General features: G+C 39.5%; 1 protein-coding gene across 1 annotated transcript in view; it reads right to left on the bottom strand.

Moving 5' to 3' along the window:
• Positions 1–22,347, bottom strand: part of MYO16 (myosin XVI) — a gene marked incomplete at both ends in the record, with an annotated part of 315,156 nt that overhangs the window by 13,466 nt on the left and 279,343 nt on the right. Inside the window, 2 exon segments of the mRNA XM_082305019.1 lie at positions 2,168–2,259; positions 9,358–9,516. Of these exon segments, the coding sequence (XP_082161145.1) occupies positions 2,168–2,259; positions 9,358–9,516 (251 nt within the window).

Raw genomic sequence — 22,347 nt, 5'->3', positions numbered from 1 at the left:
ACCATTTTGGAAGATGTTTATTCATTAAAGCAATTGTATCAAAAATCACAGAACTGTTTCTTCTCTAAACTTGTCACAGTTCTTACTGAGCTTGCATTTAACGATTGTCCCTGCATGTAATTCTGAATACATGGCATGGAATCTATTTTAGAGATTTGTGAAACACTTTGGCAAAACATCTATTCAATGAAAAGTGACATTTCAAAGTACTGAATTGAAATTGTGTTCAGCTTTTGGCAAGTAGTTTTGGAAAAATCAAAAATACAAGTGTGTAAATGGTTAAAGACTTGCTTCTAAAATAACACATTTAAATGTTGCAGACTAATTTCACATAAGGATACAGTTTCCATTTGCAAAGATAAGAAGATAATGCCTCCCCTGTACCCAGTTCATGTAATTCTCCGTGTACAGCACTGATGTAGTAATTTAAACATGATGCTCATTGATCCCAGGCAAGCGTTTTAGCAATAGAAGTGTAAGGTGCTCCAGGACAAAAGTGTCTCGCTGTGTGAGGTTTATAACTGCAGCAGTGTCTGGGACTTGGATTTTTGATTCACTAGCAAGGGCTCTTTGGCCGCTCTCATGCCCAATAAGTATTTGGTTGATCATTACAAAATGTAACAGAGACAATTGAAAACATTGCCTCCAGTCGTCTTCATAATCCCATATCATCATCCAGTATACTGATCTGGAGATAGTAGACCTGTAAGTATTTTTTCACAATATGGTCAAAGTACATTTTCAGAGTCTGAGAGGTATGGTGACGGCAAAGATTTGTTACTGTGTGCAAGACAGGTATATGCCTATGTGTGCCAGGGCAGCTCTGGCCAGCCTCACTTACGTATCTGAAGAGATGAGTGTAGTGCTGAGTGCTGTCTTGGCACAATTTTTCAATCCAGAATAGGCACTGTAGTTATGCCTGTGCTTTGGACAGTGGGGCAGAAAACCAAGAAGTGAAGACTTTTGTACTAGTTTGCTCACATATTTACTCAGTTAAAATCTATTAGTTTTCAAAGTTACATTAAGACCGAATATGATGTTGAAGGTTGAATCCCACTCCTGTTGGAGTCAATGGCCAAACATTCATTCACTTGCTTAGGGCCAGTATTTTCTTGTAATGAAATATCAGCTGTCCCCCACAGACAACAAGTAGCTTTTAAATGTGATAAATGTGATAAAGCACTTCCCTCACCTTCTGGTAAAATAGTTTGGAAACGGTACCATTGGTTAATGAGAGGTTTCTGTTGAGGAAATTCCTCTAAGTTCCAGCATATTTTCTCTTTGGACAATATTTGGCTTTACTAAAATTCTTACAGTCATCTCAAATGAAAAAAATGATTTGTGACTACCCTGTTAGAAAAGTGGACTGAAGACATAAAGACAACAGGAGAATACATACTGCCATTTAAGTGAAATAAAATAAAATTTCCTGAATGCCTTCATGCCTGAATTGGCTATTTAGAAAGTAAAGTGTTTCACATATACACACATATATAAAATGCTGAAGAAAAGAATGAAGAAAATATGTTATGACAGATTTTATTCCTTTTTGTTCACTTAATGTATATCAAACTTAATTCTGTGTTGTTATTTTAAAGTGACATTAACTAAACAGAAATTTTAAAAGAACCAAAGTGCAAGCTTCACACTACCTCAATATCTATTGCTGCTTTAATTGACAGATATTTGGATTTTAATTTTTACTTTTTGATATTTGTATAAAAACAGTGAAGACTGCTTTTAAAGTCTCCACTGCTTGTATGTACAAAAGGATGATATAATTTTGCAATTATTCCTATGAGGTTCATCATCATGCAACTCTTTCTGGTATGAATGAATGTCTTGAGAAAGATAACATCTTGGTCCTCTCAGGCTGAAGAGACTTATTTCCTGCCTGAAAATAGCATCCTCACAACCAGCAACAGTAAGTTTCATAAACTTTGAACTCTACTATGAGAACCTTTCAGGATGATTATCCTCCCAGCAAAAAAAGTTAAGAGTAAATTCATTATTGTCCTTAGCTCAATAGAAACCTGTAAAAGAAGTCTGCATTTTTCAATGCCAACACACAAATTTGAATCAAGACAGCTTTCAACATGCAGCTGCTATGTTTTTTTTCTTTTTTTCTCTTTTACTGGTTCTAGTAGACCATCAATGAAATATTTACCTGACTAGTGTGGCTCTCCCTATGTCTTTGAATTGATGAGCCTGCAGTCGTGCTGGCCGACAGTCTTGAATATTCAGTTTCCTCTGGTAAACCTAAAGCAGAACAACACTAATTTATAACCTGAAATTTATGCATTGGCTGATTTCAGCATGAGTTTCAAAAGACCTTGACATGTTTTACTAAAAAAGAACCAAAAAAATCACATATTTGCCTGGATATTTACTATTTCCACGATTACTGAAACTGGAACAATTATTGTTTACCAAGTATGAATAGCATCATAGGTATGCATGCTGGTTTACAGAAGGAGCAATTGTACTGAAAGAGCCTACAAATAACACATTACCTATACACTGGCCAGGGATTCCTCCTGCAATGCGGAAATCCCTGGCTCCTCTTCCCCTGGCTCCTTTTCATCACAGAAGTAATGCAAAGGGAATGGAAAACAGGCCTGCGGTCTGCTCTCAAATTAATGTCTTTAGGTCATACGGGAAGTCGATAGTAGCTCCAGGACTCACAACTTCATCTCCTCAGTACAAAGCTTTTTTGTAATTCTTGTACTTATTGTGCACTCTCCACGTGGGAATTAGCTGCCCAAAATTTAGCTGTGCAAAAACCAGTCATCCAGTGTAAAAAAGCCAGGTAGTCTCCCTCTGTAGTCAAGAGAAACAAACACCCTGCACAGTGATCCTAGAGCGAGGCTCACGGCCGGCGCTTCCCCATCACTTCTGCCGGAGTGGGAAGACCATTCACATAGCCCTACAGAGGATCTGAAAGGTGGGATGAGGGGAAGCAAAGGCAGAAGCAGAAACACAGTGAGTCCACGATAGATGTTATTAAGCCCCTCACAAACTAGAATCACAGACACCATAGTAGGTCTGGTATCCAGCAATTTTGGTATTGCTTCATATAGCATATATTCCAAATTTTCATGCTATTATGGCATCCATAAACAGCATATCACTCCTCCTTCTTTGGTCAACCAAACAGAACTGACCACCACGAGAAGAGGATTCATCCTGGTAAGAGATATGCAAGTTGAATTGTTCTCAGTAGATCATCTGAGATTTACTAGCTAGAAATGGATAACATCTAATCTGAAGTATTTGATTAGACTAGGCATCTACCTTTTGCGTGGCTAAAACTAGGTAAGGTGATTCTGGGCCTAGATATGTAACTCTTAGATAAGAAAAAATGAGGCGAGCCCCACTCTTTGCATATTATACACAACATACACAGAATCATAATGGAAACACTTCGAAGTTCAAATGCAATGAATCATAAACTACTTATGGGGTTATGTACTGCACTAGACATAGTTCTGTTTCATGTTCTTGTTTAGTTTCTTGTTCAATCACGAAACTGGCATAGAAACACACTGTGAAATATGCTTGTCTTCCAATCTGCTATTTTCAGTATTAAAAAGTTTTTTTTATTTTTTTTTATTTTGATAAATGAGCATTAGCTCTTACATGGTTACTGATATATGATTTAACTCATGAAAATAATCCCATAAAATAGCCTGACTTTGTGAGAGAAATAGAGCAAGAATTTTAAAGAGAAGGAATGATCCTTATTCCTTTTTGGCCTCTCTACCCTGTGTTTAGTTTCCCCCTTATAAGGGTGTATCTATCTTCACAGCTTTGTAACTAGGGACAGCTGTTTTTTTCATTTGTTCTTCTGAATGAAGCTTGTGTAAACTATTCATAAATATGGATCTTTTTCTACAGCTTCAGATCATCTGGACTTCCTCTGGACACACGCAGGCAGTGAAGAAGGTGGAACCCCTGCTTGCAGCTCAGGAGCCAGGACAAATCTTGTGCTAATCCAGCATTTCAGTCCTTTTCTGCCTGCTACAGAGAGGAAGGCTGACCCTGATCTCTCAGTGATTTGAATTATGTGTTGTTTCAAGGTGGAGTTATCACTTTTTGAAGCTGGTCCATGGTATATTAGGTAGGTATGGGGGTAAGGTTTGATATTCCAGGTCTCCAGTATACTAGGCTTGTAAAATATATGTAAGTTACCACTATTCCTTTCTTATTTATATTAAATTCCCTGTCCTCTAACTTAAAATTCTCCCTCCAGAAAATCACATATTTTTGGTGAAATGAAATGCTTGAAATAAATTTCCCTCCAAAAATCCAGTTTTTGTCAATGCAAAGCAAATCCCGTTTTTTCAAGTCATTTCCTAAACTAATAATTTATTCACATGGATTAATTTTGGATACATTTCAAACAAAGTAATAAAAAAAATCCACATTTTAATGCAAAATGCTACTTTTTTAAAGTAGCTGTTATTCACTTGATTCAAATAAAAGATACAATGTAAAATATTTATGTGATTTTAGACCACTATAAATGAATGAAAATACTTTCCTAGGCCAGCAGCATGTTTTGAAAAAGATACTGCTTTTGCACTATTTTCATACACTTTATGATCTACCGTCCATGACAGCCTTGAGCTAAGAATAAGGTTATCAATGATTTTCTGTTTATTTCTATGAAAAGCACTTTGATAAGAGGTCTTATCAAATAAGTAAAATTTCCATGTACAGCAACAGCACGTCATCACAGACATGGCAAGCAGAGGCTTGGAGTTTGGAAAGATAAATGGAGTAGCTGATTACATTCTGAGAGTTTTCCTTTACGTACACCTAGGTAAATATTAGGATACCACAGCTGTGCACTGAATAGGACCCTGCTTAATTCAGCACAAGGTTGGAAGCATCAGTTTAGCAGGGGCAGGGGCAGAACTACAAGAACATAAGTTAATCAGGGGTTCAGTCTGGAGCACAAATTACACCATCTGGACTGGGTTTTCTTGCAACTATTCTCAAATTACCAACAGTAAGTCTAATTTGGCAATTTTTTGGCAAAACTATGCTTGCTAACATTATTCCTGCAATCATATGTGGTGGTGAAAATGATGGCAAGGAATATGATTCAATCAATAATCTCTAACTAGAGAAGTTAAATGAAGTAAATGCATTCCATTTTTTTCACATAATCAAGAATATGACCTTGTCCCAAGCAATATGTGTATTCAAACTAGAAACCCAATCCTTTGCCTGCTTACTCCCTGTAATGCCTTTTCTATATTGCTTCAAAGGAAGATCCCACACTCAATCCCTGATATTCCTGTACTTCTTATTTCCCATTTCTGCCCTGTTGTCAGGTACTCAACTTAGAATCCTTCAGATAAATAGCTTGCATCTCACATATTGAGATCTAGATCACTGGACATCTAGAAGTGATTCTGTGGTTCCAGAGAACCTCCAGTCTCATAGGCTCTGCTACTCCCAAACTGGAGACCCTGCACCTCCTGGCCTCCACCATCTGTATTTGCAAAACAACAGCAACACCACAGAGTCTCTGGGTCTTTGCAGACGTGGCCACACATCATTCCCCAAACCTTCTACTTTCCTCCATGATTCTTCATTCACAGAAAGGCTGGATCTACGGATCAGCTCCACTTGATACATTGGCTCCTGTAGTGTGAAAGAGGCATCACCAGGAAAGGCAAGATGTGAGGCTCTTTGCCCAACAGCATGTAGCCTGCGTCATGGTGGCACGCCCCTTTTCTGTCAGGTTACCTGCTGTGACACCTCTCCCATTCTGTGACTTGTTGCCTGATGTGCCTAGATCTGGTGGTGTTTCAAGAGACTATATAGCAGACTGCAGCCCACGGGTGACCTGCTTGGACAGAATGGCTGCCTTCTCGACAGCTAAAGTTAGACAAGACTAATCCCCTTACCTGAATAATGCATAGGGCTTTTGGTGAAACAGACAGGTTCTTACAGTTACTCTTATGCTGATCTGCATAAACTATATAGTGAGTCCTTTCACATGGATCTCCATACACAAGCAGTGGACCTCAGCTATAACTGAGGAGGAATAACCAGAGGCGCTTCCTTCGAGGGAAGCAGCATGCCAGCGGAGCTGGATGAACAGCATCCCTGTATGACCATTAGGCACGATGTAGCACAATGCTCCTTTGGTCCAACAGGGCTGTCTCATCTATACAATATCTGCTGTAATTTCCACTTGGGTTACACAGAGTAAGTACCTCTACAATACACTCCACTGGGGGTAAAGAACTGTCAGATTTCTGGGGAATTTCTCCCTTTCACTAACCAAAGGTTAGGTCACCTCAGTCACTTCTTATAGTTGTCATATTTAAACATTTCACTTAATGTTCAAACACTCCTCTATATCCTATTAGGTACTAGTTGGAAATGCCAGCAAATTTCAGTAAACTTTTACCTGCAGCATTTGAGTGTCTCTCACCAGAAGATCTGCTGTTTTTGGTGATTTAGGATCACAACTTTCAGCATTGTAACATAAAAGGTTATTACAGGCTTTCTGATTACTCTCCGTGTTTGAACAAGAAATAGCAAAAAAGCTTTCTTTCAGACTAAAAACTCTGGTAGGTGTGGAAGATTTGTGGCAGAAATGTCAGTTTGATAGCACAGAGCTGTAGAAAGGTGTTACTCCTAATATTAAAGATAAACGAACGAAGAAGAGGATTACATTATAAAAAATGTAAAAGCAACTTCTATTAAAATTCTGAACTAACAGCAGTGCCAGAAATTAAACTCAGCTTCTAAAAGCAACACAGCATTAATCTGTTTGGAAGCTGAGCCAGGCAGCTTTTTAGCTGCTTAGTAATGGTTTCCTAAAGAATTCATCAGGTTACAAGTAAGATTAACATCTTTGTCAAAAATGGTTATTCTTATGACCATAGTGACTTTAAGTTTCATGATGCTTCAGAGCAGTGGTGCTGACACTTCATTCATGACAGCAAAAGACTAGTCTTATTTAAGAAATAGCTTCTGTATTAACTCCTATGAGTAATGTATGAATCTAGACTTTAGTTCTATCAGTGGAAAGTAGATTATATAGTTGCACTGTGTAAGAGTGGGAAGCAGATTACTCTATATCCAAGAGTTTTGTAATCTCAGTATCAACTATTTAATAGTGCATTTCAGGTTTTATTTTCCTCAAAGCTAGAGGAGTTTGATATACAGTAACAAAGAAATGAAAAAGTATTTTACATGGAAACACCTCATGGTGCATTCTCAAATATCAGAATTGCCTACATATACTGAACAAGACACAGATTTCAAAATCATGCAGATATTGAGTCCTGGAAGGATTTTTTTCCTAAGCAAACTGGCACACTGGTTTTGAATTCATGTAATCAAAGTACCTAAAAATTTTTCCGTATTGTCAACTCTTTCAATTATTATTAAGGCTGGCTGGAAAACTTGCATTCTGTATCACAAAATTTATGATCTGATTTTGCTCTGCATCAGGGTAAAATCAAGGCTTGCATCATTTCTACAACAGTCTGATAGGCAAAACATAGATTTAAACCGTGAAATACCACAAGTAATGCTAAATCCTTACCCAGTGGGATATTGCCAGACCTAAAGGGAGTTTTTTCCTACTCATAGTACACAGCGAATATCAAAACCATTCCTTATCAAAGCTGCATCAAAATTGGGAACCTTCCATGGAAAGTTTGGGTTTGATGAATCAGTGTTTTTTAATGGAAAAAATATCTTACTGGAAATTACATTGCACAATATTACACTTTTATGATTAAACTTTCCATTTACAAATAGTTTGAAAAAAATTAGTTTATGCATAGTGCATACTGTATATAATCAATATGAACAGCCCTGACTACTAGTGGTTGCAAATACACTGATAAAAATTTCACACAAACAATTACAAGCACTCATCTCACCTATTAGTTGGCCTTTTATTCAGGCAATGACTATTTATTTCAGTAACTGAAATCGTTTATTAACTCAACTATAATCATCACAAATTATAAACTTAAAGCATCATTTCATTTCTAAGCTGACAGAAACACAGCTTTTGTGATTAAACTCCCAGTTAAGGGGTCTGGGGATAAAATGGATGCTCTTATAAAAAGCTGATCAAGTCCTATTAGGACATCAGAATATATGGCTAAAACCCTACATAGAAAGGAATCAAAGACTTGGTCTACCCTCAGTTTTTGTGTTTAACAGTCTGACTGTTATACATACTGAAAATATGCTCCCCTCATCCACAAATTATTATATTGATACAAATGGGGACACAGTTGTAATGGACAAAGATGCCTTTTTCTTCTGTCACAGTGTGTTCCTGCTTCCACACAGGAATGAATGCACCTTTACACTTTTATAACTTCTCAGACTGGATGGGTTTTCTGCTTTGATTATCAGAGAGAGCAGGAAGAATTATTTTGGCTAAGCACTGCAGAATTTGGAGAATAGGTTTTCTTGAAAAGAAAGTAATTATTTGATTTTTAAATGTTTCATTTTTATAATAACACTTGATTTTTCATTTCAAAATGTTGCATATTAAGCAGCTCTAGCCTTTTTTTAAAAAGACAGGATAGCATATTTGGAAAACAAAATTCAGTATTTCACTTGACCTAATATTTTTTTCCCTTTGATTTTTCCAGTATAGCTCTCAAACTACCAACTGCATTATGTGTAGTTCTACCCTTAAGAGTAAGGTTATACAACTGTTCTGCTTACACAAACCATATTTAGACTCAAGTTTTCAGCGTGAAGATAATTGTACCCAGTGCCATGCAAGTATTTAGACATCTGCTTCTCCACATTCCATCAAAATAAATTCTTTCTGTTTGTCTTGTGTCTGTTCATACTTGTGTATTTGTATTGTGTGAGTTTATGTAATACAGGTGCTATATCCTTAGCACTTATGCTTTTAGGACCTTGAAAGATTTCATTCTTTCTGTCATTACTCTTGCACCATTTTGACCATCTTGTTGCGATGATAAACAATTTGTCATTCACTAGGAAGGCACCTGTAGCAGAGGGAGATCCTGATTTTCCATTTTCTCTCCCATTTGTATTGATTATAGGATCAGAAATCTCAAATCTCAGTCCTCCATGCCTCAGGCTGCTTATAGACTTGGAACTGAGCTAATTACAAATTCCTCAGCGGAGGCTCTTTTATTTTCTTCACATTCAGCTTTTATTGGAGAGGGGCTTATCAGTTCACACATACAAAGTTAAGCCAGTTCCAGAAACACAGATATTTCACAATTCAGAAGATTCCAGCTTGACTATATCTTAAAAAACTCATTCAAAGAAACACTTCAGCAATTTTATGTTAGAAGAGTTTTGGGATTAAAAACTGCTTACCATTTGATACTGAATTTCCATTTTCAGCAGTCACAGTACTGGACAGTGGATTAGATGACTGAGTTCCATGGTTATTTGCATTTTTATCCTGGGTTTCTGATCCAACATCTGATGTATTTGGATCTTCCCTGCTTCTCAAGTTCAGATTAGTTTCAGCACCTGACACAAACAGAGAAAAAGCTTGTTAGCTTCCTATTAACTAGTGGCTTTCATGTATAAGTAGAAAAAACTAACACACAGAAACCAAATTACTTTATCAAATTAATTTAATTAATCACTAAATTCACGAGTCCAGTGATAAATGTGGAAAGTTTAAGTCAGTGATTTTTGCAGGGCTTTTCTTTTTTTTGCTAGTGTTCCACTTGTAGCTATTTAATGTTTATGGAAGTGAAAGACATTAACAAAATTTCATTTGTATCGTTTCTTTTCACACAAATATCAGCTGATAAAACTCAACAAATGTTTGTATTGCCTCTATTTTAGATTCGATTTTATTTTGCATGAGTTCATACACCGCTGTCATCACTGCAATACCTCTCACCATTGCATTAGGTGATACTAGCAACAACTGTAACATGGGTTTATTTTTTTCTCTTATCTCCTCCCACAAGAAATGAAATGGCTTTTGATATGAAACCATATGTAGTGAGATTCCTCCCAGCAGAGCCTTCCCATGGGCATTATTTACCCTGCCTCAGGGCTCTCCAGCCATCAATTGTCATTTTCTATAAAGTTCCAGGTTTTCATGTCATAGCCTTTTACATAAATTTCTTCAAGACATCAAGAGGAGGCCTGATCCTGTAGGAGTTCGCAAGCTATGTACAATGCACAGGCATTTCTTCAAAGAGAAGAGGTGTCTTCGAAACCCTTCTCTTCTTCCCCCTCTGACTGATGGCACATCCACACAAAGCAAAGCAGCTCACAGCCAAGTGCCCGGAGCTGGCTCTGAGCATGCCTGGCTTTGTCAGCCCAGTGTGTCACAAGAAATAGGGCTTGGCCATCAGCTGTGGCCAAGTGGTGCTCCCTGCTGAGTTCAGGGGCAGGAGCTGGGCTAAGGGTTTGGGAGACAAGACTGCGAATGGATGGGGTGGTAGGAGGGACCCCCACTGCAATTCTGGCATCCCTGGCTACCCCCATTCCACCCCCCTGTGACAGGGCTGATGAAGCTGCGTGAAATGCTGCACTGGCAAGGCTATGCAGCTTTTGCTGGATTTCTCTCTCTTTTCTGGGTTTCTCTTCATTTTGTGGTGAACATATACACATACTCTTTCCTTGCCATAATCAGGTTTGTTTCACAGAAGACAAAGCTGAATTCAGTTCTCTCTCTGTTTAGCTCCATTTCAGTTTTCCTAACTCTTTCCACCCCCTCTGAGAGGTGGCCTTAGCTGACCTGGGTGCAAAGGCCCTCATTTAACACTCTAAAATGGAAATTTTTCTTCTGACAGTTCTCAAAGAGCTGTTCCTTGATTTTCGTTGTGTCTAAGCTTTGCCATAATAACAGCAACAACTAACAGAGGTCAAAAGACTAGCTATTAAAACCAACATTACAGCATTCATCCATGCTTCCAATGACATCCTCAGCTGTCCCAAAGATTCAATGTATTCTTATAAGTCTTGAGCACATGTGCATTTTTCAAGGGGACAGGAAAAACATTTTTTCACCAGGTAACAGATACTTTGCCTGCAGATTTTCAAACTTAATGTTGACTGCATGGACAATTTTTCATTTTTATGCTTGCACTGAAAAAAACCCACCTGGTTTACAAAGTACCAACATTTAAAAAATGAATTAATGAAATGAAAACTACATATCCATTCTGGTTAACCTGAAATATTTAATTTCATTGAAAAGGGCTTTCTTAGTTTTGTTTAGCTTTCAGTTATCTAACTCTGGATCTTTCTTAACATTTCCTCTTCTAACAAAAAAGCTGTCTTGAAAAGTCAAAAAGTTCATTTCCAAGCTGTCAGAATAAAACATTTCAATGGTTTTTTTGCTCCCTCCTTTGCCTTCATTCCCTGATCATTATTTTTTGCCAGATCTGATTGGAGTGTTTCAGTGGCACTATTTCATAAACTGCGTATTTAGGCAAATGTGCTAAGCATTGAAAAAAATCAGGCCAGCTCTACCCACAGTAACTGACTTGGGAGAGGCAGTAGAACCAGAATCTGAGCTGGAAAATGCATACAGTACAATTATAAGAGCATGCCTGATTTAGCTTTTGTACAAGCAAGTTGACTGCAACATGCATCTTTGCAGCTCATATTAAATTTGTCTGAAAAGGAAATGTCACTTTTAGATGTTAATAGTCAGTGCACTTGCCTATAGATCATAATCCACCTACATAATTATTGTGCCACCTTTTACATAAAGAGTCTCGGGGGAAGTGGCTGGGATCCTTATTTTTCTTGATATCCGAGAGATTTATTGATTTGCCTGACATCTGCAATTCATTTGAGAATGTGCAAGTAGAAAGACTTTTTCTTGCATTCCTATTTGCAGAGGCCTTTTGTTTCATAGGTACATTGATATCTTTTCATGGCATTCATGAAGGGCTCTTGAAAAAAAAAAGGTTATCTTTCCTCCTTTATATCTGTAAGATGAAATACTACAAAGGATTGTGGATAGCTACTATTGAGCTAAAATATCATCCTAAATTGGCAGAAACAAGTAGTGGACAGATATGCAGCGTATCTTTTGGGACAGCTATCTAAATAGAGATCTGTTATCCCATTTGCTCTATTCAGTCATTGTCAGAAATACACAACTTTAGTTTCTAAACAGAAGACTATATAGAGAAAACATACTTCATGGTGCCTTATTTAATTAATCTTGGGGGTGGGAAAGAAGCCTATATTTTGTTTCAAAATAATCTGGATTATATAAAGGGCTTGTACTAATTTTCTATATATAGGCATCTTCAGCTCCTCGTTGGAGCAGAGCCCTGTGAGTCTGCGGAAAAAGTGTAACCACATACGTTGGCAAAGTTCTAAAAGACTTCTGAAGAAGCTAGAGTGTATCCCTAGCAAACAAGTACTGTTTATTTATTTTGGACTTTGTGTAAAATGGGTGAGTTTCTGAAGAAAATATTTTCTATAAATAGGATAACTAGAGGATATTTTAGCCAGGTGTAACCAGTGTACAGTCCCAGTGCTGCAAAACTTACCTGAGATAACTGGGTAATTCAGGCTTGAAGGGACCTCAGGAGGTCCCCTGTGCACCCCTGCTCCAAGCAGGGCCAGCTGTGAGATCAGACCACGTTGCTCAGGGCTTTGCCCAGCCGGGTCTTGAAAATACCCAAGGACGGAGCCTGCCCGGGCTCCCTGGGCAGCCTGTCCCTCTGCCTGCCCCTGGCCTGCCTGTCCTCAGCGGGGAGAGGTTTCAGTACCCAGCCTGAACCCCTCTCGTTTCAGTTCATGCCTGCCGTACCTTGTTGCCCTGCCACGCACGGCTGTGAAGGGCCCGGCTGTCCCCTCTCCATTCCCTCCCCGTAGGCACTGGGGTGGCTGTAAGGTGCCCCTGAAGCCATTTCTGCCCCAGGCTGGACAAACCCCACTGCCCCAGCCTCTGCTCATGGGGCAATGCTCCAGCCCGGAGCATTGCGGAGGTGAACTCACTCCAGGTTATCGGTGTCTTTCCTGCATTGGGGGGCACCAACTGGCCACGTTATCCAGAGGTGGTCTGACAACAAATGCTGGGCAGGGGGCACAACCCCTGCCCCAAGCTCCTGGTGGTGCAGCCCTGGGTGCTACTGGCCACCTCTGCTGCCAGGGCTTGCTTCCAGCTCCTGCTGAGCTCCAGGGGTCCCAGCACTCTTTCCCCAGAGCTGCTTCCCAGCCAGTCTGTCCCCAGCCTATATCACTGTAAGAGGTAAATCCTTCCCAAATGCAGGACTTTGCATTTGTGTTTTCAGTAAGCTTTAACATGCCAAAAGGCCTTGACTTTTATCTTCCGTGCTGGGGTATCCCTCTCTGTCCTGCCTCCCCACTACCCAAAATACCCTTGAGCATAACTAAGGTATCTCCTGACTTTTTATCACAATATTTCTATTTCACACAGTGTATCATTGCACAGTGGTATCTTAGACAGGAATACCGTGGACAATTATAAAAGATATAGGGAAGCTCTCTGTTAACACTAAAAACTTAGAAAATTCCTACTGATTCCAATTTTATCCATCAAATATTGGTCTGAAATTCACTTCACCCTCATGTTTTCTCAGTCATCTGACATAGAAGTTTAGACTTTTCTCCACATTAACACCAACTTCCCCCTGCTGCCACGAATCCCTGCAGATACAAGCATGCACTGCTCTCTCATTCCCTATCAACTTTCTAAAACTATCAGAAATATTTCAGGAGAGAGGAAAAGAAAAAACTATGGTTCCTGCGGTTGAACATCTTCACCAACACACTGAATGTTAGCTTTTTGTTCAGATTGCACTCTGCTGTTCTCACCAGATGGATGATTTACCAGGTTTCAACATTATTTTTTTTTTTAACTAACAGCATCTTAACAGTTTCCAGCTAGTAATAAATGTTATTTGAAGAGTCATCCATGCCTACTTGTGAGAGACTAGCTACAGAGAGGTATCAGCTGTAAGAGCATGGTGGGAGTTCATGATTATAAAAGGAATACAAGCTTTAAGTGAAAACCTACAGAGTCTTTGCAACAGCGAACAGCATTTGGATTATTTCGGTGAACTGACTTTGCAAAAAAGATATCTCTGACTCAGTCAAATTCTGCTGGGACTAATCTTGCAGTTAATGAGGATGTATGGACTACAAGGATGTTTGGATGTTTGGACTGGGGCATAATTTGCCCCTCAACTGCAGCATAGTTAGTAGCTGGAAGCAATCACATGTGCAGTGCTTTTAATCAGTGTGACAAATCAAAGTGTAACAACTATTTCCTTAGAAGCAAGCTCTGTATTCCAATAAACCCATAATTAATTACATCAACATTATTTGAAAAGTGTAAGAAAGAGGAAAGGTATGCAAAAAAGGCAGCTCATGAAATCCACATTTGTTTGCTATTCTCAGTGTTCCTGGAAGAGATTGAGTTTAAAACTCATGACAAAGTCATAAGGGACAGGATGGACTGAAATTTCACTTATTCTGGAAAGAAAAGTCAGAATATGGCAATCATGGAAATTATTTAATAGATCTGCTTTTTATTTTCCTTTTTGAGTCATTATCTCAGCCTTAAAAGAAACTCAATGCACTGAAAGTCTACATGATATAACATTTTTGTCAAAAGAATAACTTAAACTCCTTTAATTGAGCTATGACTTCCAAGTATCCTATTATAAAGCTCATTTTCCTCAAATATGAAATGTAGGATCCCAAACATCATAGTTATTTCATAAGGAGTATTTAGGCTGAATTAATGCTGTTATCACCAAATTAGAAAATGGGCTAGTATAGGCTCTATTCAGATGACAGATTAAAGTGCAATACTGAAACATTTTGAGAAACTATTAATTTTGTAAGGAAATTATATATTTAGCCTATTTAATAAAGTCTAAAGCAAAGTGTAAGTCAGTGACTGATATCAGCATTTAGGTGGAATCACCATAGACTCTTTGTGCAGCAAGACATGAAAAAATAGTATGTTATTAAAAGCACAGCAGTAACTTACCTGGTTGGGTTGTATTTTTCTTTTCTGTCAAAGCCCCTTTTTTGCTCTCCTTTCTTTAAAAGCAGGTATATCCATAATGTATATCTGTCCCCATATGTTGTTTTTTCAAATACTTCTCCCTTTAACATTTAGTGCTCATTTACAGTCTGACTGAAAACTCATTAATAACAACAGAAGGCGTCCACTGCTTTCAGTGGGTTTTGGATCAGATTCATGCTTACCTTGGATGCTTTGTGCAGCACTGCCAAAGCACCAAAGGATTCATACTACAGGGTAAATACAGAGGGCCTCTTGCTTTGTCTGTCCTGGTAATTCACATGTGCTCAAAACCGTTCGCTGGCCCTGAGGCAAATGGTAAGAGACCCATGTCTATGCTATTACACTTTCTTGCCCTCCACAGCAGAGAGGCTGCATCCAAGTTGTCTACTGGGAATAGTCCCTGGCCTGTGCCATTTCCTGATCCATGCCCAGACCTGTCTGGAAGGGAGCCAGCCTGCCAGGTCCAAAACCATGCCAGGGACTGCTCTAGCACTTCGACTGCACAGAGGATTGAGCTGCCAAACCCGGGATATTTCCTGGCATCGGCTCATTTGCTAAAACAGATATAGCCCTTCACCTTGACAGCACTAGTTACAACGATCAGAAATGAGTGGTCAATATTAAGTCCATCTCAGGAAAAAAAGGAAAAATGTGGAAGAAAAGCAACCTCAAACCAGATGGGGCTAGTGGGACACTGAACTGTTGTACAGTTTCTGCTGAAGCCACATTTAAAAGTTTCATCGTGACTACATGGGGAGAGCAGGTTCTCCCTAGTTTTGCTCTAGTGTAAATGGAAGTCATACACCCTTCCTGATCTGATTTGACTTGTACTTGGACCATTCGTTCAAGGCACATGTTCCTTTTCATTAATTAAGCAGAGAGCTAAGGCTGAGTTGCCAGCTGAGGAATTTCAGTGCCACAAGCTAGGCAGGAGGTATTTGGATCCTAAAGTAGAAACAGTTTCTGTCCTGGTCAACAAAAACATCAGCCCCATAAAACAGAAACCACAAATATTATAGAAAAAGCTTTAAAGCTTTTCCACAAAGGAAAGAAACTTAGAAAAATATATAACACATATAATTATGGAAAGAAATATAGGAAAAAAGGGGGAAATAGTTCCCCTTTTTATCATTTAATGCCTTTACTAAATCCCAGGATAATGTCAAACATTATTTCTTCATTCATGGAAAACTTGCCTTTCTGTAACCAATAATCAATATATGGTTTTAGTTATCAAGATCCACAGCTATTTACACTTTATTAGCAACTATTAAATCTGGAAAACACATACATTCTGGCAGATCAATTAATGTAATACAGGAGGAGAAGCTTTTTATACCTAGGCTACCATGGAATCAAAAAGCTACATGGCCTGATTTCCTTGAAACCTGTGGCTGGCATCCAGCAAAATGGAAATTTCAAATCAAGCAGCTTGTCATTTACATGTGAATAAGAGAGTACTGATGGATCCTGTTAACCAGCATATGAAAGACAAGACGTTGCAGGCAGAAGGGATTCCTGGTCCGTGCTCTCAGTCTTTCTTGGGAGAATCAGGAATACACTGAATCCTAGCAGCCAACCCTGAATATTTGATACATTTACTGTGGTAAGTGGATATTGTAAAGTGAGGGGGGAAAAAAAAGATGGTGACTGCAGAAATTATGCAGATATTTTTTGATGAAGCAAAGGGAGAGGAAGGTTAAATAAGAACAGGCCATTTTATTTTGGCTCGAGTGTTTACCACTATGTTTTGTTGCACCTTGACAATTGCACTTGGTGTTTCCTGTTTTGCTCTGACTTACTGTTGAGACATTCCTTGTCCATGGCGTTTGCTAGCTACTCTCAACACATGTTGTCTTGGGTGTCCTTTTGCTGGATAAATGCATATTGCTTCAAAGTAGTTCAGTTTACCCACATAAAGTCACACTGTGACCTGCCATAGCATGACTGTTTACTTTGTCTGCTGAGAGCTGGAGGCAAACAGATGCATCTTATTTGCTGAAAGAAATGGTGCAGGATGAAAACTGTCAAGACAGGATTCCCCCAGCCTATTAGTGTGTACTGCCTGTCTCACCCTCATAGCTGTGCTGCTGGCTGCTGCTGCTGTCAGAGGCAATAATTATTCATTGATTTATTTCACCTCACAAAGCCTGCCCTTACAGCAGCAATTGTCTAGGATTTCCCCCTGCAATGATGCTCCTAGGATAGGCAGCAATGAATTTGTACTGTCAGTTCCAGCACCCTTTCCCTCTGAGCTATGTAAGTGGAGCTATCAGATGGTGCTACAAGCCACTCCAGAATCTGCATTCTTCACTGGAGCAGGTAAATACAGAAACAGATCACTTCTTTGCTCTGGGAAGCTGCATTCATGGAAGCTCTGTATGAACACTGGAAAGCAAAGAGAGGAGGTTCAGGCCATGGAGAACATCAAGTGACAAAACTCACTCTGCTGGAGGTAAAGAGCTCCTCTGAAGAATATTGTGTTAGTGTGACAGCAATCAGCCAGAGTTTAGAAGATAATGCTAGCAGTGAGAAGGAAGTCGCTGAAGCAACTGCAGGAACTCCTAGGTCTGGTTCATCCCTTAAGAACCATCAGCTCAATCACTTTTTTGTAAATTACTTCACAGCTATGGAAAGTATACACCTAGAACAGAGAGGTTTCTTCTGCTTTCTTCTGTGATTGACTTGTGCTGGTGGAAGATAATGCTCTTATTTTACATTTATTTCAGTAACAATCATTACAAGCTACAAACCTTTCCCTCCTTCCTAGAAGTAATGTTAGGGACATCTCTAGGTCACGTAAACTTTCAGAGTTGTTGGAGATAGATAGATAACGCAAGTGCATTCTTTCCCTGCCTGAACGACTCCGGTCCTGTTCCCTATCTTCATTGATGATCTGGATGAGGCAATTGAGTGCACTCTCAGGAAGTTTGCAGGCGACACCAAGTTGGGTGGAAGTGTTGATCTGCTGGAGGGTAGGAAGGCCCTACAGAGGGATCTGGACAGGCTGGATCATTGGGCCAGGACCAACTGTATGAGATTCAACAAGGCTAAGTGCCACCGCGTCCTGCACTTGTGTCCCAACAACCCCATGCAACGCTACAGGCTGGGGGACAAGTGGCTGGAGAGCTGCCTGGCAGAAAAGGACCTGGGGGTGTTGGTTGACAGTCGCCTGAACATGAGCCAGCAGTGTGCTCAGGTGGCCAAGAAGGCCAATGGCATCCTGGCTTGTATCGAGAACAGTGTGGCCAGCAGGAGCAGGGAGGTGATCGTGCCCCTGTACTCGGCACTGGTGAGGCCGCACCTCGAGTACTGTGTTCAGTTTTGGGGCCCTCACTACAAGGACGTCGAGATGCTGGAGCGTGTCCAAAGAAGGGCAATGAAGTTGGTGAAGGGTCTAGAGAACAAGTCTTACAAGGAGCGGCTGAGGGAGCTGGGGTTGTTTAGTTTGGAGAAGAGGAGGCTGAGGGGAGACCTTATTGCTCTCTACAACTACCTGAAAGGAGGTTGTAGCGAGGTGGGGGTCGGTCTCTTCTCCCAAGTAACAAGGGATAGGACAAGAGGAAATGGCCTCAAGCTGCACCAGGGGAGGTTTAGGTTGGATCTTAGGAAAAACTTCTTCACCGAAAGGGTAGTCAGGCACTGGAACAGGCTGCCCAGGGAAGTGGTTGAGTCTCCATCCCTGGAGGTATTTAAAAGATGGGTAGACGTGGTGCTTGAGGACATGGTTTAATGGTGGACTTGGCAGTGATAGGTTAACAGTTGGACTTGATGATCTTAAGGGTCTTTTCCAATCTTAACAATTCTATGATTTTATGATTCTATGATTGTTTGAATTAGGCTTGTTCTCAACATGAGACAAAGAATAATGCTGCTGAAGTGGAGAAAACAGCCTTCTTAAATATTGCTAATGGATGAAGAATATCTGGACAGGCTGCCACCTCTTCTGCTTGATAGTGTATGAGCAAGAACTTGGAACACCCTTTTAATGCAGCAAGTGTGCTGGAGTCCAGCCAGTGCACGTGTTTCAGAGACTGGGGATTTCATTCACCCCATCTTCTCTATGAACTGATCTCTGCAGGCCTTTCTGAGGTCCATTACTAACCACAGAGGGCAAGAAGGGGGGCAGCACTGCTTGGGACAATTTCCTGCCTTAGGAGAAGCATTTTTTCCCTCCATGTTCCCATGTTCCCCACCTTTTGAAGTCTAATATGGAAAAAAAGTAGCTGATTTTACTCTGTAATAGTTTTGTTTACTGTTAGGTGTGTTGATTGCCTGACCAAACAGTCTATTTCTTGTGTTTGTGTGGTTAAAAAATTGCTGCTGTGCTGGAAAAGGAGGTGGCAATTTGGTAAGAAACACAGCTTCCCTTTTTTAAACTGTTTTCTTCTAACTAATGTGGATGCAGCAGTTCTTTTTGAAGGCAGCCATTTAAGTTTGTTTACATCTGTGTGTGGTATCTTTGTAACAGAACAGCCATTACTGCTGGGCTTTAGGGGCTGTTGGAAGGAATTCTGTGATGAGACACTGTCTCAACCTTCCTCCCCCTCAAACACAGTTGCAAATATTGTAAAAATAAACAAATAAAAAACCCCAAACAAACAAACACACAGGGATTTGCTACTGCCAACAGCATCACATCAGTTCTATTTACTTTTCCCACAGAGTACTTCTACAGAGATTTTTCAGGATCTCTCTCATACCAGCTCTGGCATTGACTGCAATACAGAAGTCTTAGTGTAAGTGACTGTGTTGGACAGACAAATTGCTTGAATAGATCCTGAGAGACAATCCAAGGAATATTTTTGGATCACCTATACTGTAATCCTGCCCACCAAACAGGGACAGCTATTCTGGAAAACCTCTTGGACAACATTCCCAATTTGCTTTCAAAGCGAGCTTCTAAATTAGAATTGAATTTAGATATTTCTTTAGCTTGTTTCTAAGTTCATTTTGAAGGGATACAGTGATGGTCAATGACACATCCGTGAACCTCAAAGCAAGAACATATGGCTATCACAATGCAGTGTGATAAGCATCCATACTGTGCACAAAGATAGCCAACCTGTGGCTAAAAATTGTCACTACGTACTACCAGTATGTCAGCATCATACTGCAAACACCCCTTAGGGAAAGAGCTAAAAGAAATAATGAAATGTGGAACTTCAAGTCTAATTTTTTCATATGCTTTTTTTTTTTTTTAAAAATTGCACCACACAAAAGATAAAATTCATTTTCATGTTTTTCGTTTTAAAATAGAGTGAAAACTCAAGCCAAAAGAGCGCTGAACTTGAAGGCTTCTTTATTTTCCCACTCACTAGCGGGCCCAGGGAGAAGCCCCAAACTGCTACTCCTACTGCCAGTGCTCCCCTTCCAAACACTCTTCTACCGTCACAACAGCAGAGTGCAGTGGTGTGGAGAGAGCATGAGGGTCAGGGCACCCTCATGTTTATGACCAAGTCTTTTTCCCAATCTCTTTCCAACTGTCTTCTCTTGCTTCTCCACCCAGCCCCACAAAATGCCAACACTGGAACTGGAACACAATCCATACACGTGGGTCTACAGAGTTTCATGGCGAGGTGCACGAGTCCTGTCAAGAACTTTGGGTCATCACTGAGGGGCTGGAGTTTGCACAGTCACACCTGCATTGCTCTTGGATACCTGAGCCAGTGAGTTTAGAGTAGGTTGGTTTGTTTATAACACATCTTTGGTTGCTGTGTAGACCTACTCCTAAATGACAATCTGACCAGTGTTGAAATTATCTTGAACTTATCTAGGTCCAAAAATTAAAAAGTCAACACATTTAATTGGTAACATTTCCAGTAACAAAAGTTTTAGTATGTTTGAGGCAATCCATTTCAATACTTCCCAAATGTTTTTGAAAGACTGGACATGAAAGAGTATTTATTTCTGCATGGAATTTCAGAATGCTTGATTTTCATTCCAGTGCAAAACAAAAATAAATGTCACAATCCTGACATTTTCTGCAAAATGGAATTATTGTTCTCTACTGAGGCTCTATGCAAAAGGTGATTTAATGCTGAGATGGATGTAAACAAGTTAAAAGCATCTGAACAGATTTCTCACTCAAGTTGAGAATTTAATTAGAGACTCTCACTAAAATGTGTGTTCAAATTTCATTCTCCACTATGTCCCAAATGCCTGTAGTCCTGTAAAATCAAGTGATAAGACATTTACTGCCAAATAGCCATATTCTTGGTTCGTATCGGGAATGGAAGTGTGCTACAATCCAATTTCTTTGTTCTCTCAGATATGGCTAATTTCTCACATTAATGTATCTTTGGTTTACAATTAGTGATGTAGTGGTTCCTAAACAAAGTCCTTCGTGGTTCTGCATCTTGGATCACAGAAAAATAGTGAAGACTGTTTACTATTTAAAGAAGCCCACAACACTGTCAGTAATGAGACAATTTCCCAAACCACTGCTGAATTTGGAACAAAGATGTTGCATCAGATGGTGAAGAAAAGACATTGTTATGAAAATAATAATCCTGTAAATGTCTACCTGAATGATCAAAGTCACTATTAAAGGTGGGATATTATTAAAATCTATGCGCTTGAAATGCACTAAACTGAACCACTATGGTGTGGTTATTGTGCTCCAGTATCAGACAGGATGAAGGGGGACACAAAGTAAATCCAACCCAAGGGAAAGAAAGCAAAAAAGAATCAGTAATTTAAAAGGATGCCTGCAGTTCTCGGAAATGGACCATATAAAAGGAACAGAAAAGTCGGTGCAATTACTTCTCCTCAGCTTCCTTCCTGTTAAGCAGTGATGAGGTATGAACATGAGAGCATCTGCACTGGGTCAGACCAAGGGTCTGTCTGCTCCAGGATCCTTTTCTGACAGTTGTAGACACTTACAGTTTAAGATCATGTAAAAAATGCAGTGATATTTCCTGTGTGGTCCTGGGACTGCACAGTCTCCTCCAACCTCTATTTGACTGGATATAGGTTTTGGAAATGTGTGGAGATACGCTAAGGATTTGATTTTATTTTCAATACAAGCATTTAAAATGCAAAATAAATATAATAAAGGTTTATGACAATATCCGCTCTTTTTTCACCTGAAATATAAATGAAACTTGATTTGTTCTTCTAATAATCTTCAGGTTAAAATTGTTTATGGTAATCAATCACACACAAAGCCTCTTTTCCATGTCAGAACAGAAAACCAAAGCAAATTACACATTACATGATTTTAGGCTGTAAGAGCAAACAGTGAAATCAACCATAAAGAGAAATGCTACAGTGAAAAAAAAAATCATCATAACAGAAACCCAAAAAACTCT

Source organism: Platalea leucorodia (assembly GCF_965183815.1).
Source record: "Platalea leucorodia genome assembly, chromosome: 2".
NCBI classification, from domain to species: domain Eukaryota; kingdom Metazoa; phylum Chordata; class Aves; order Pelecaniformes; family Threskiornithidae; genus Platalea; species Platalea leucorodia.
This window is presented reverse-complemented; position numbering and strand designations above follow the sequence as displayed.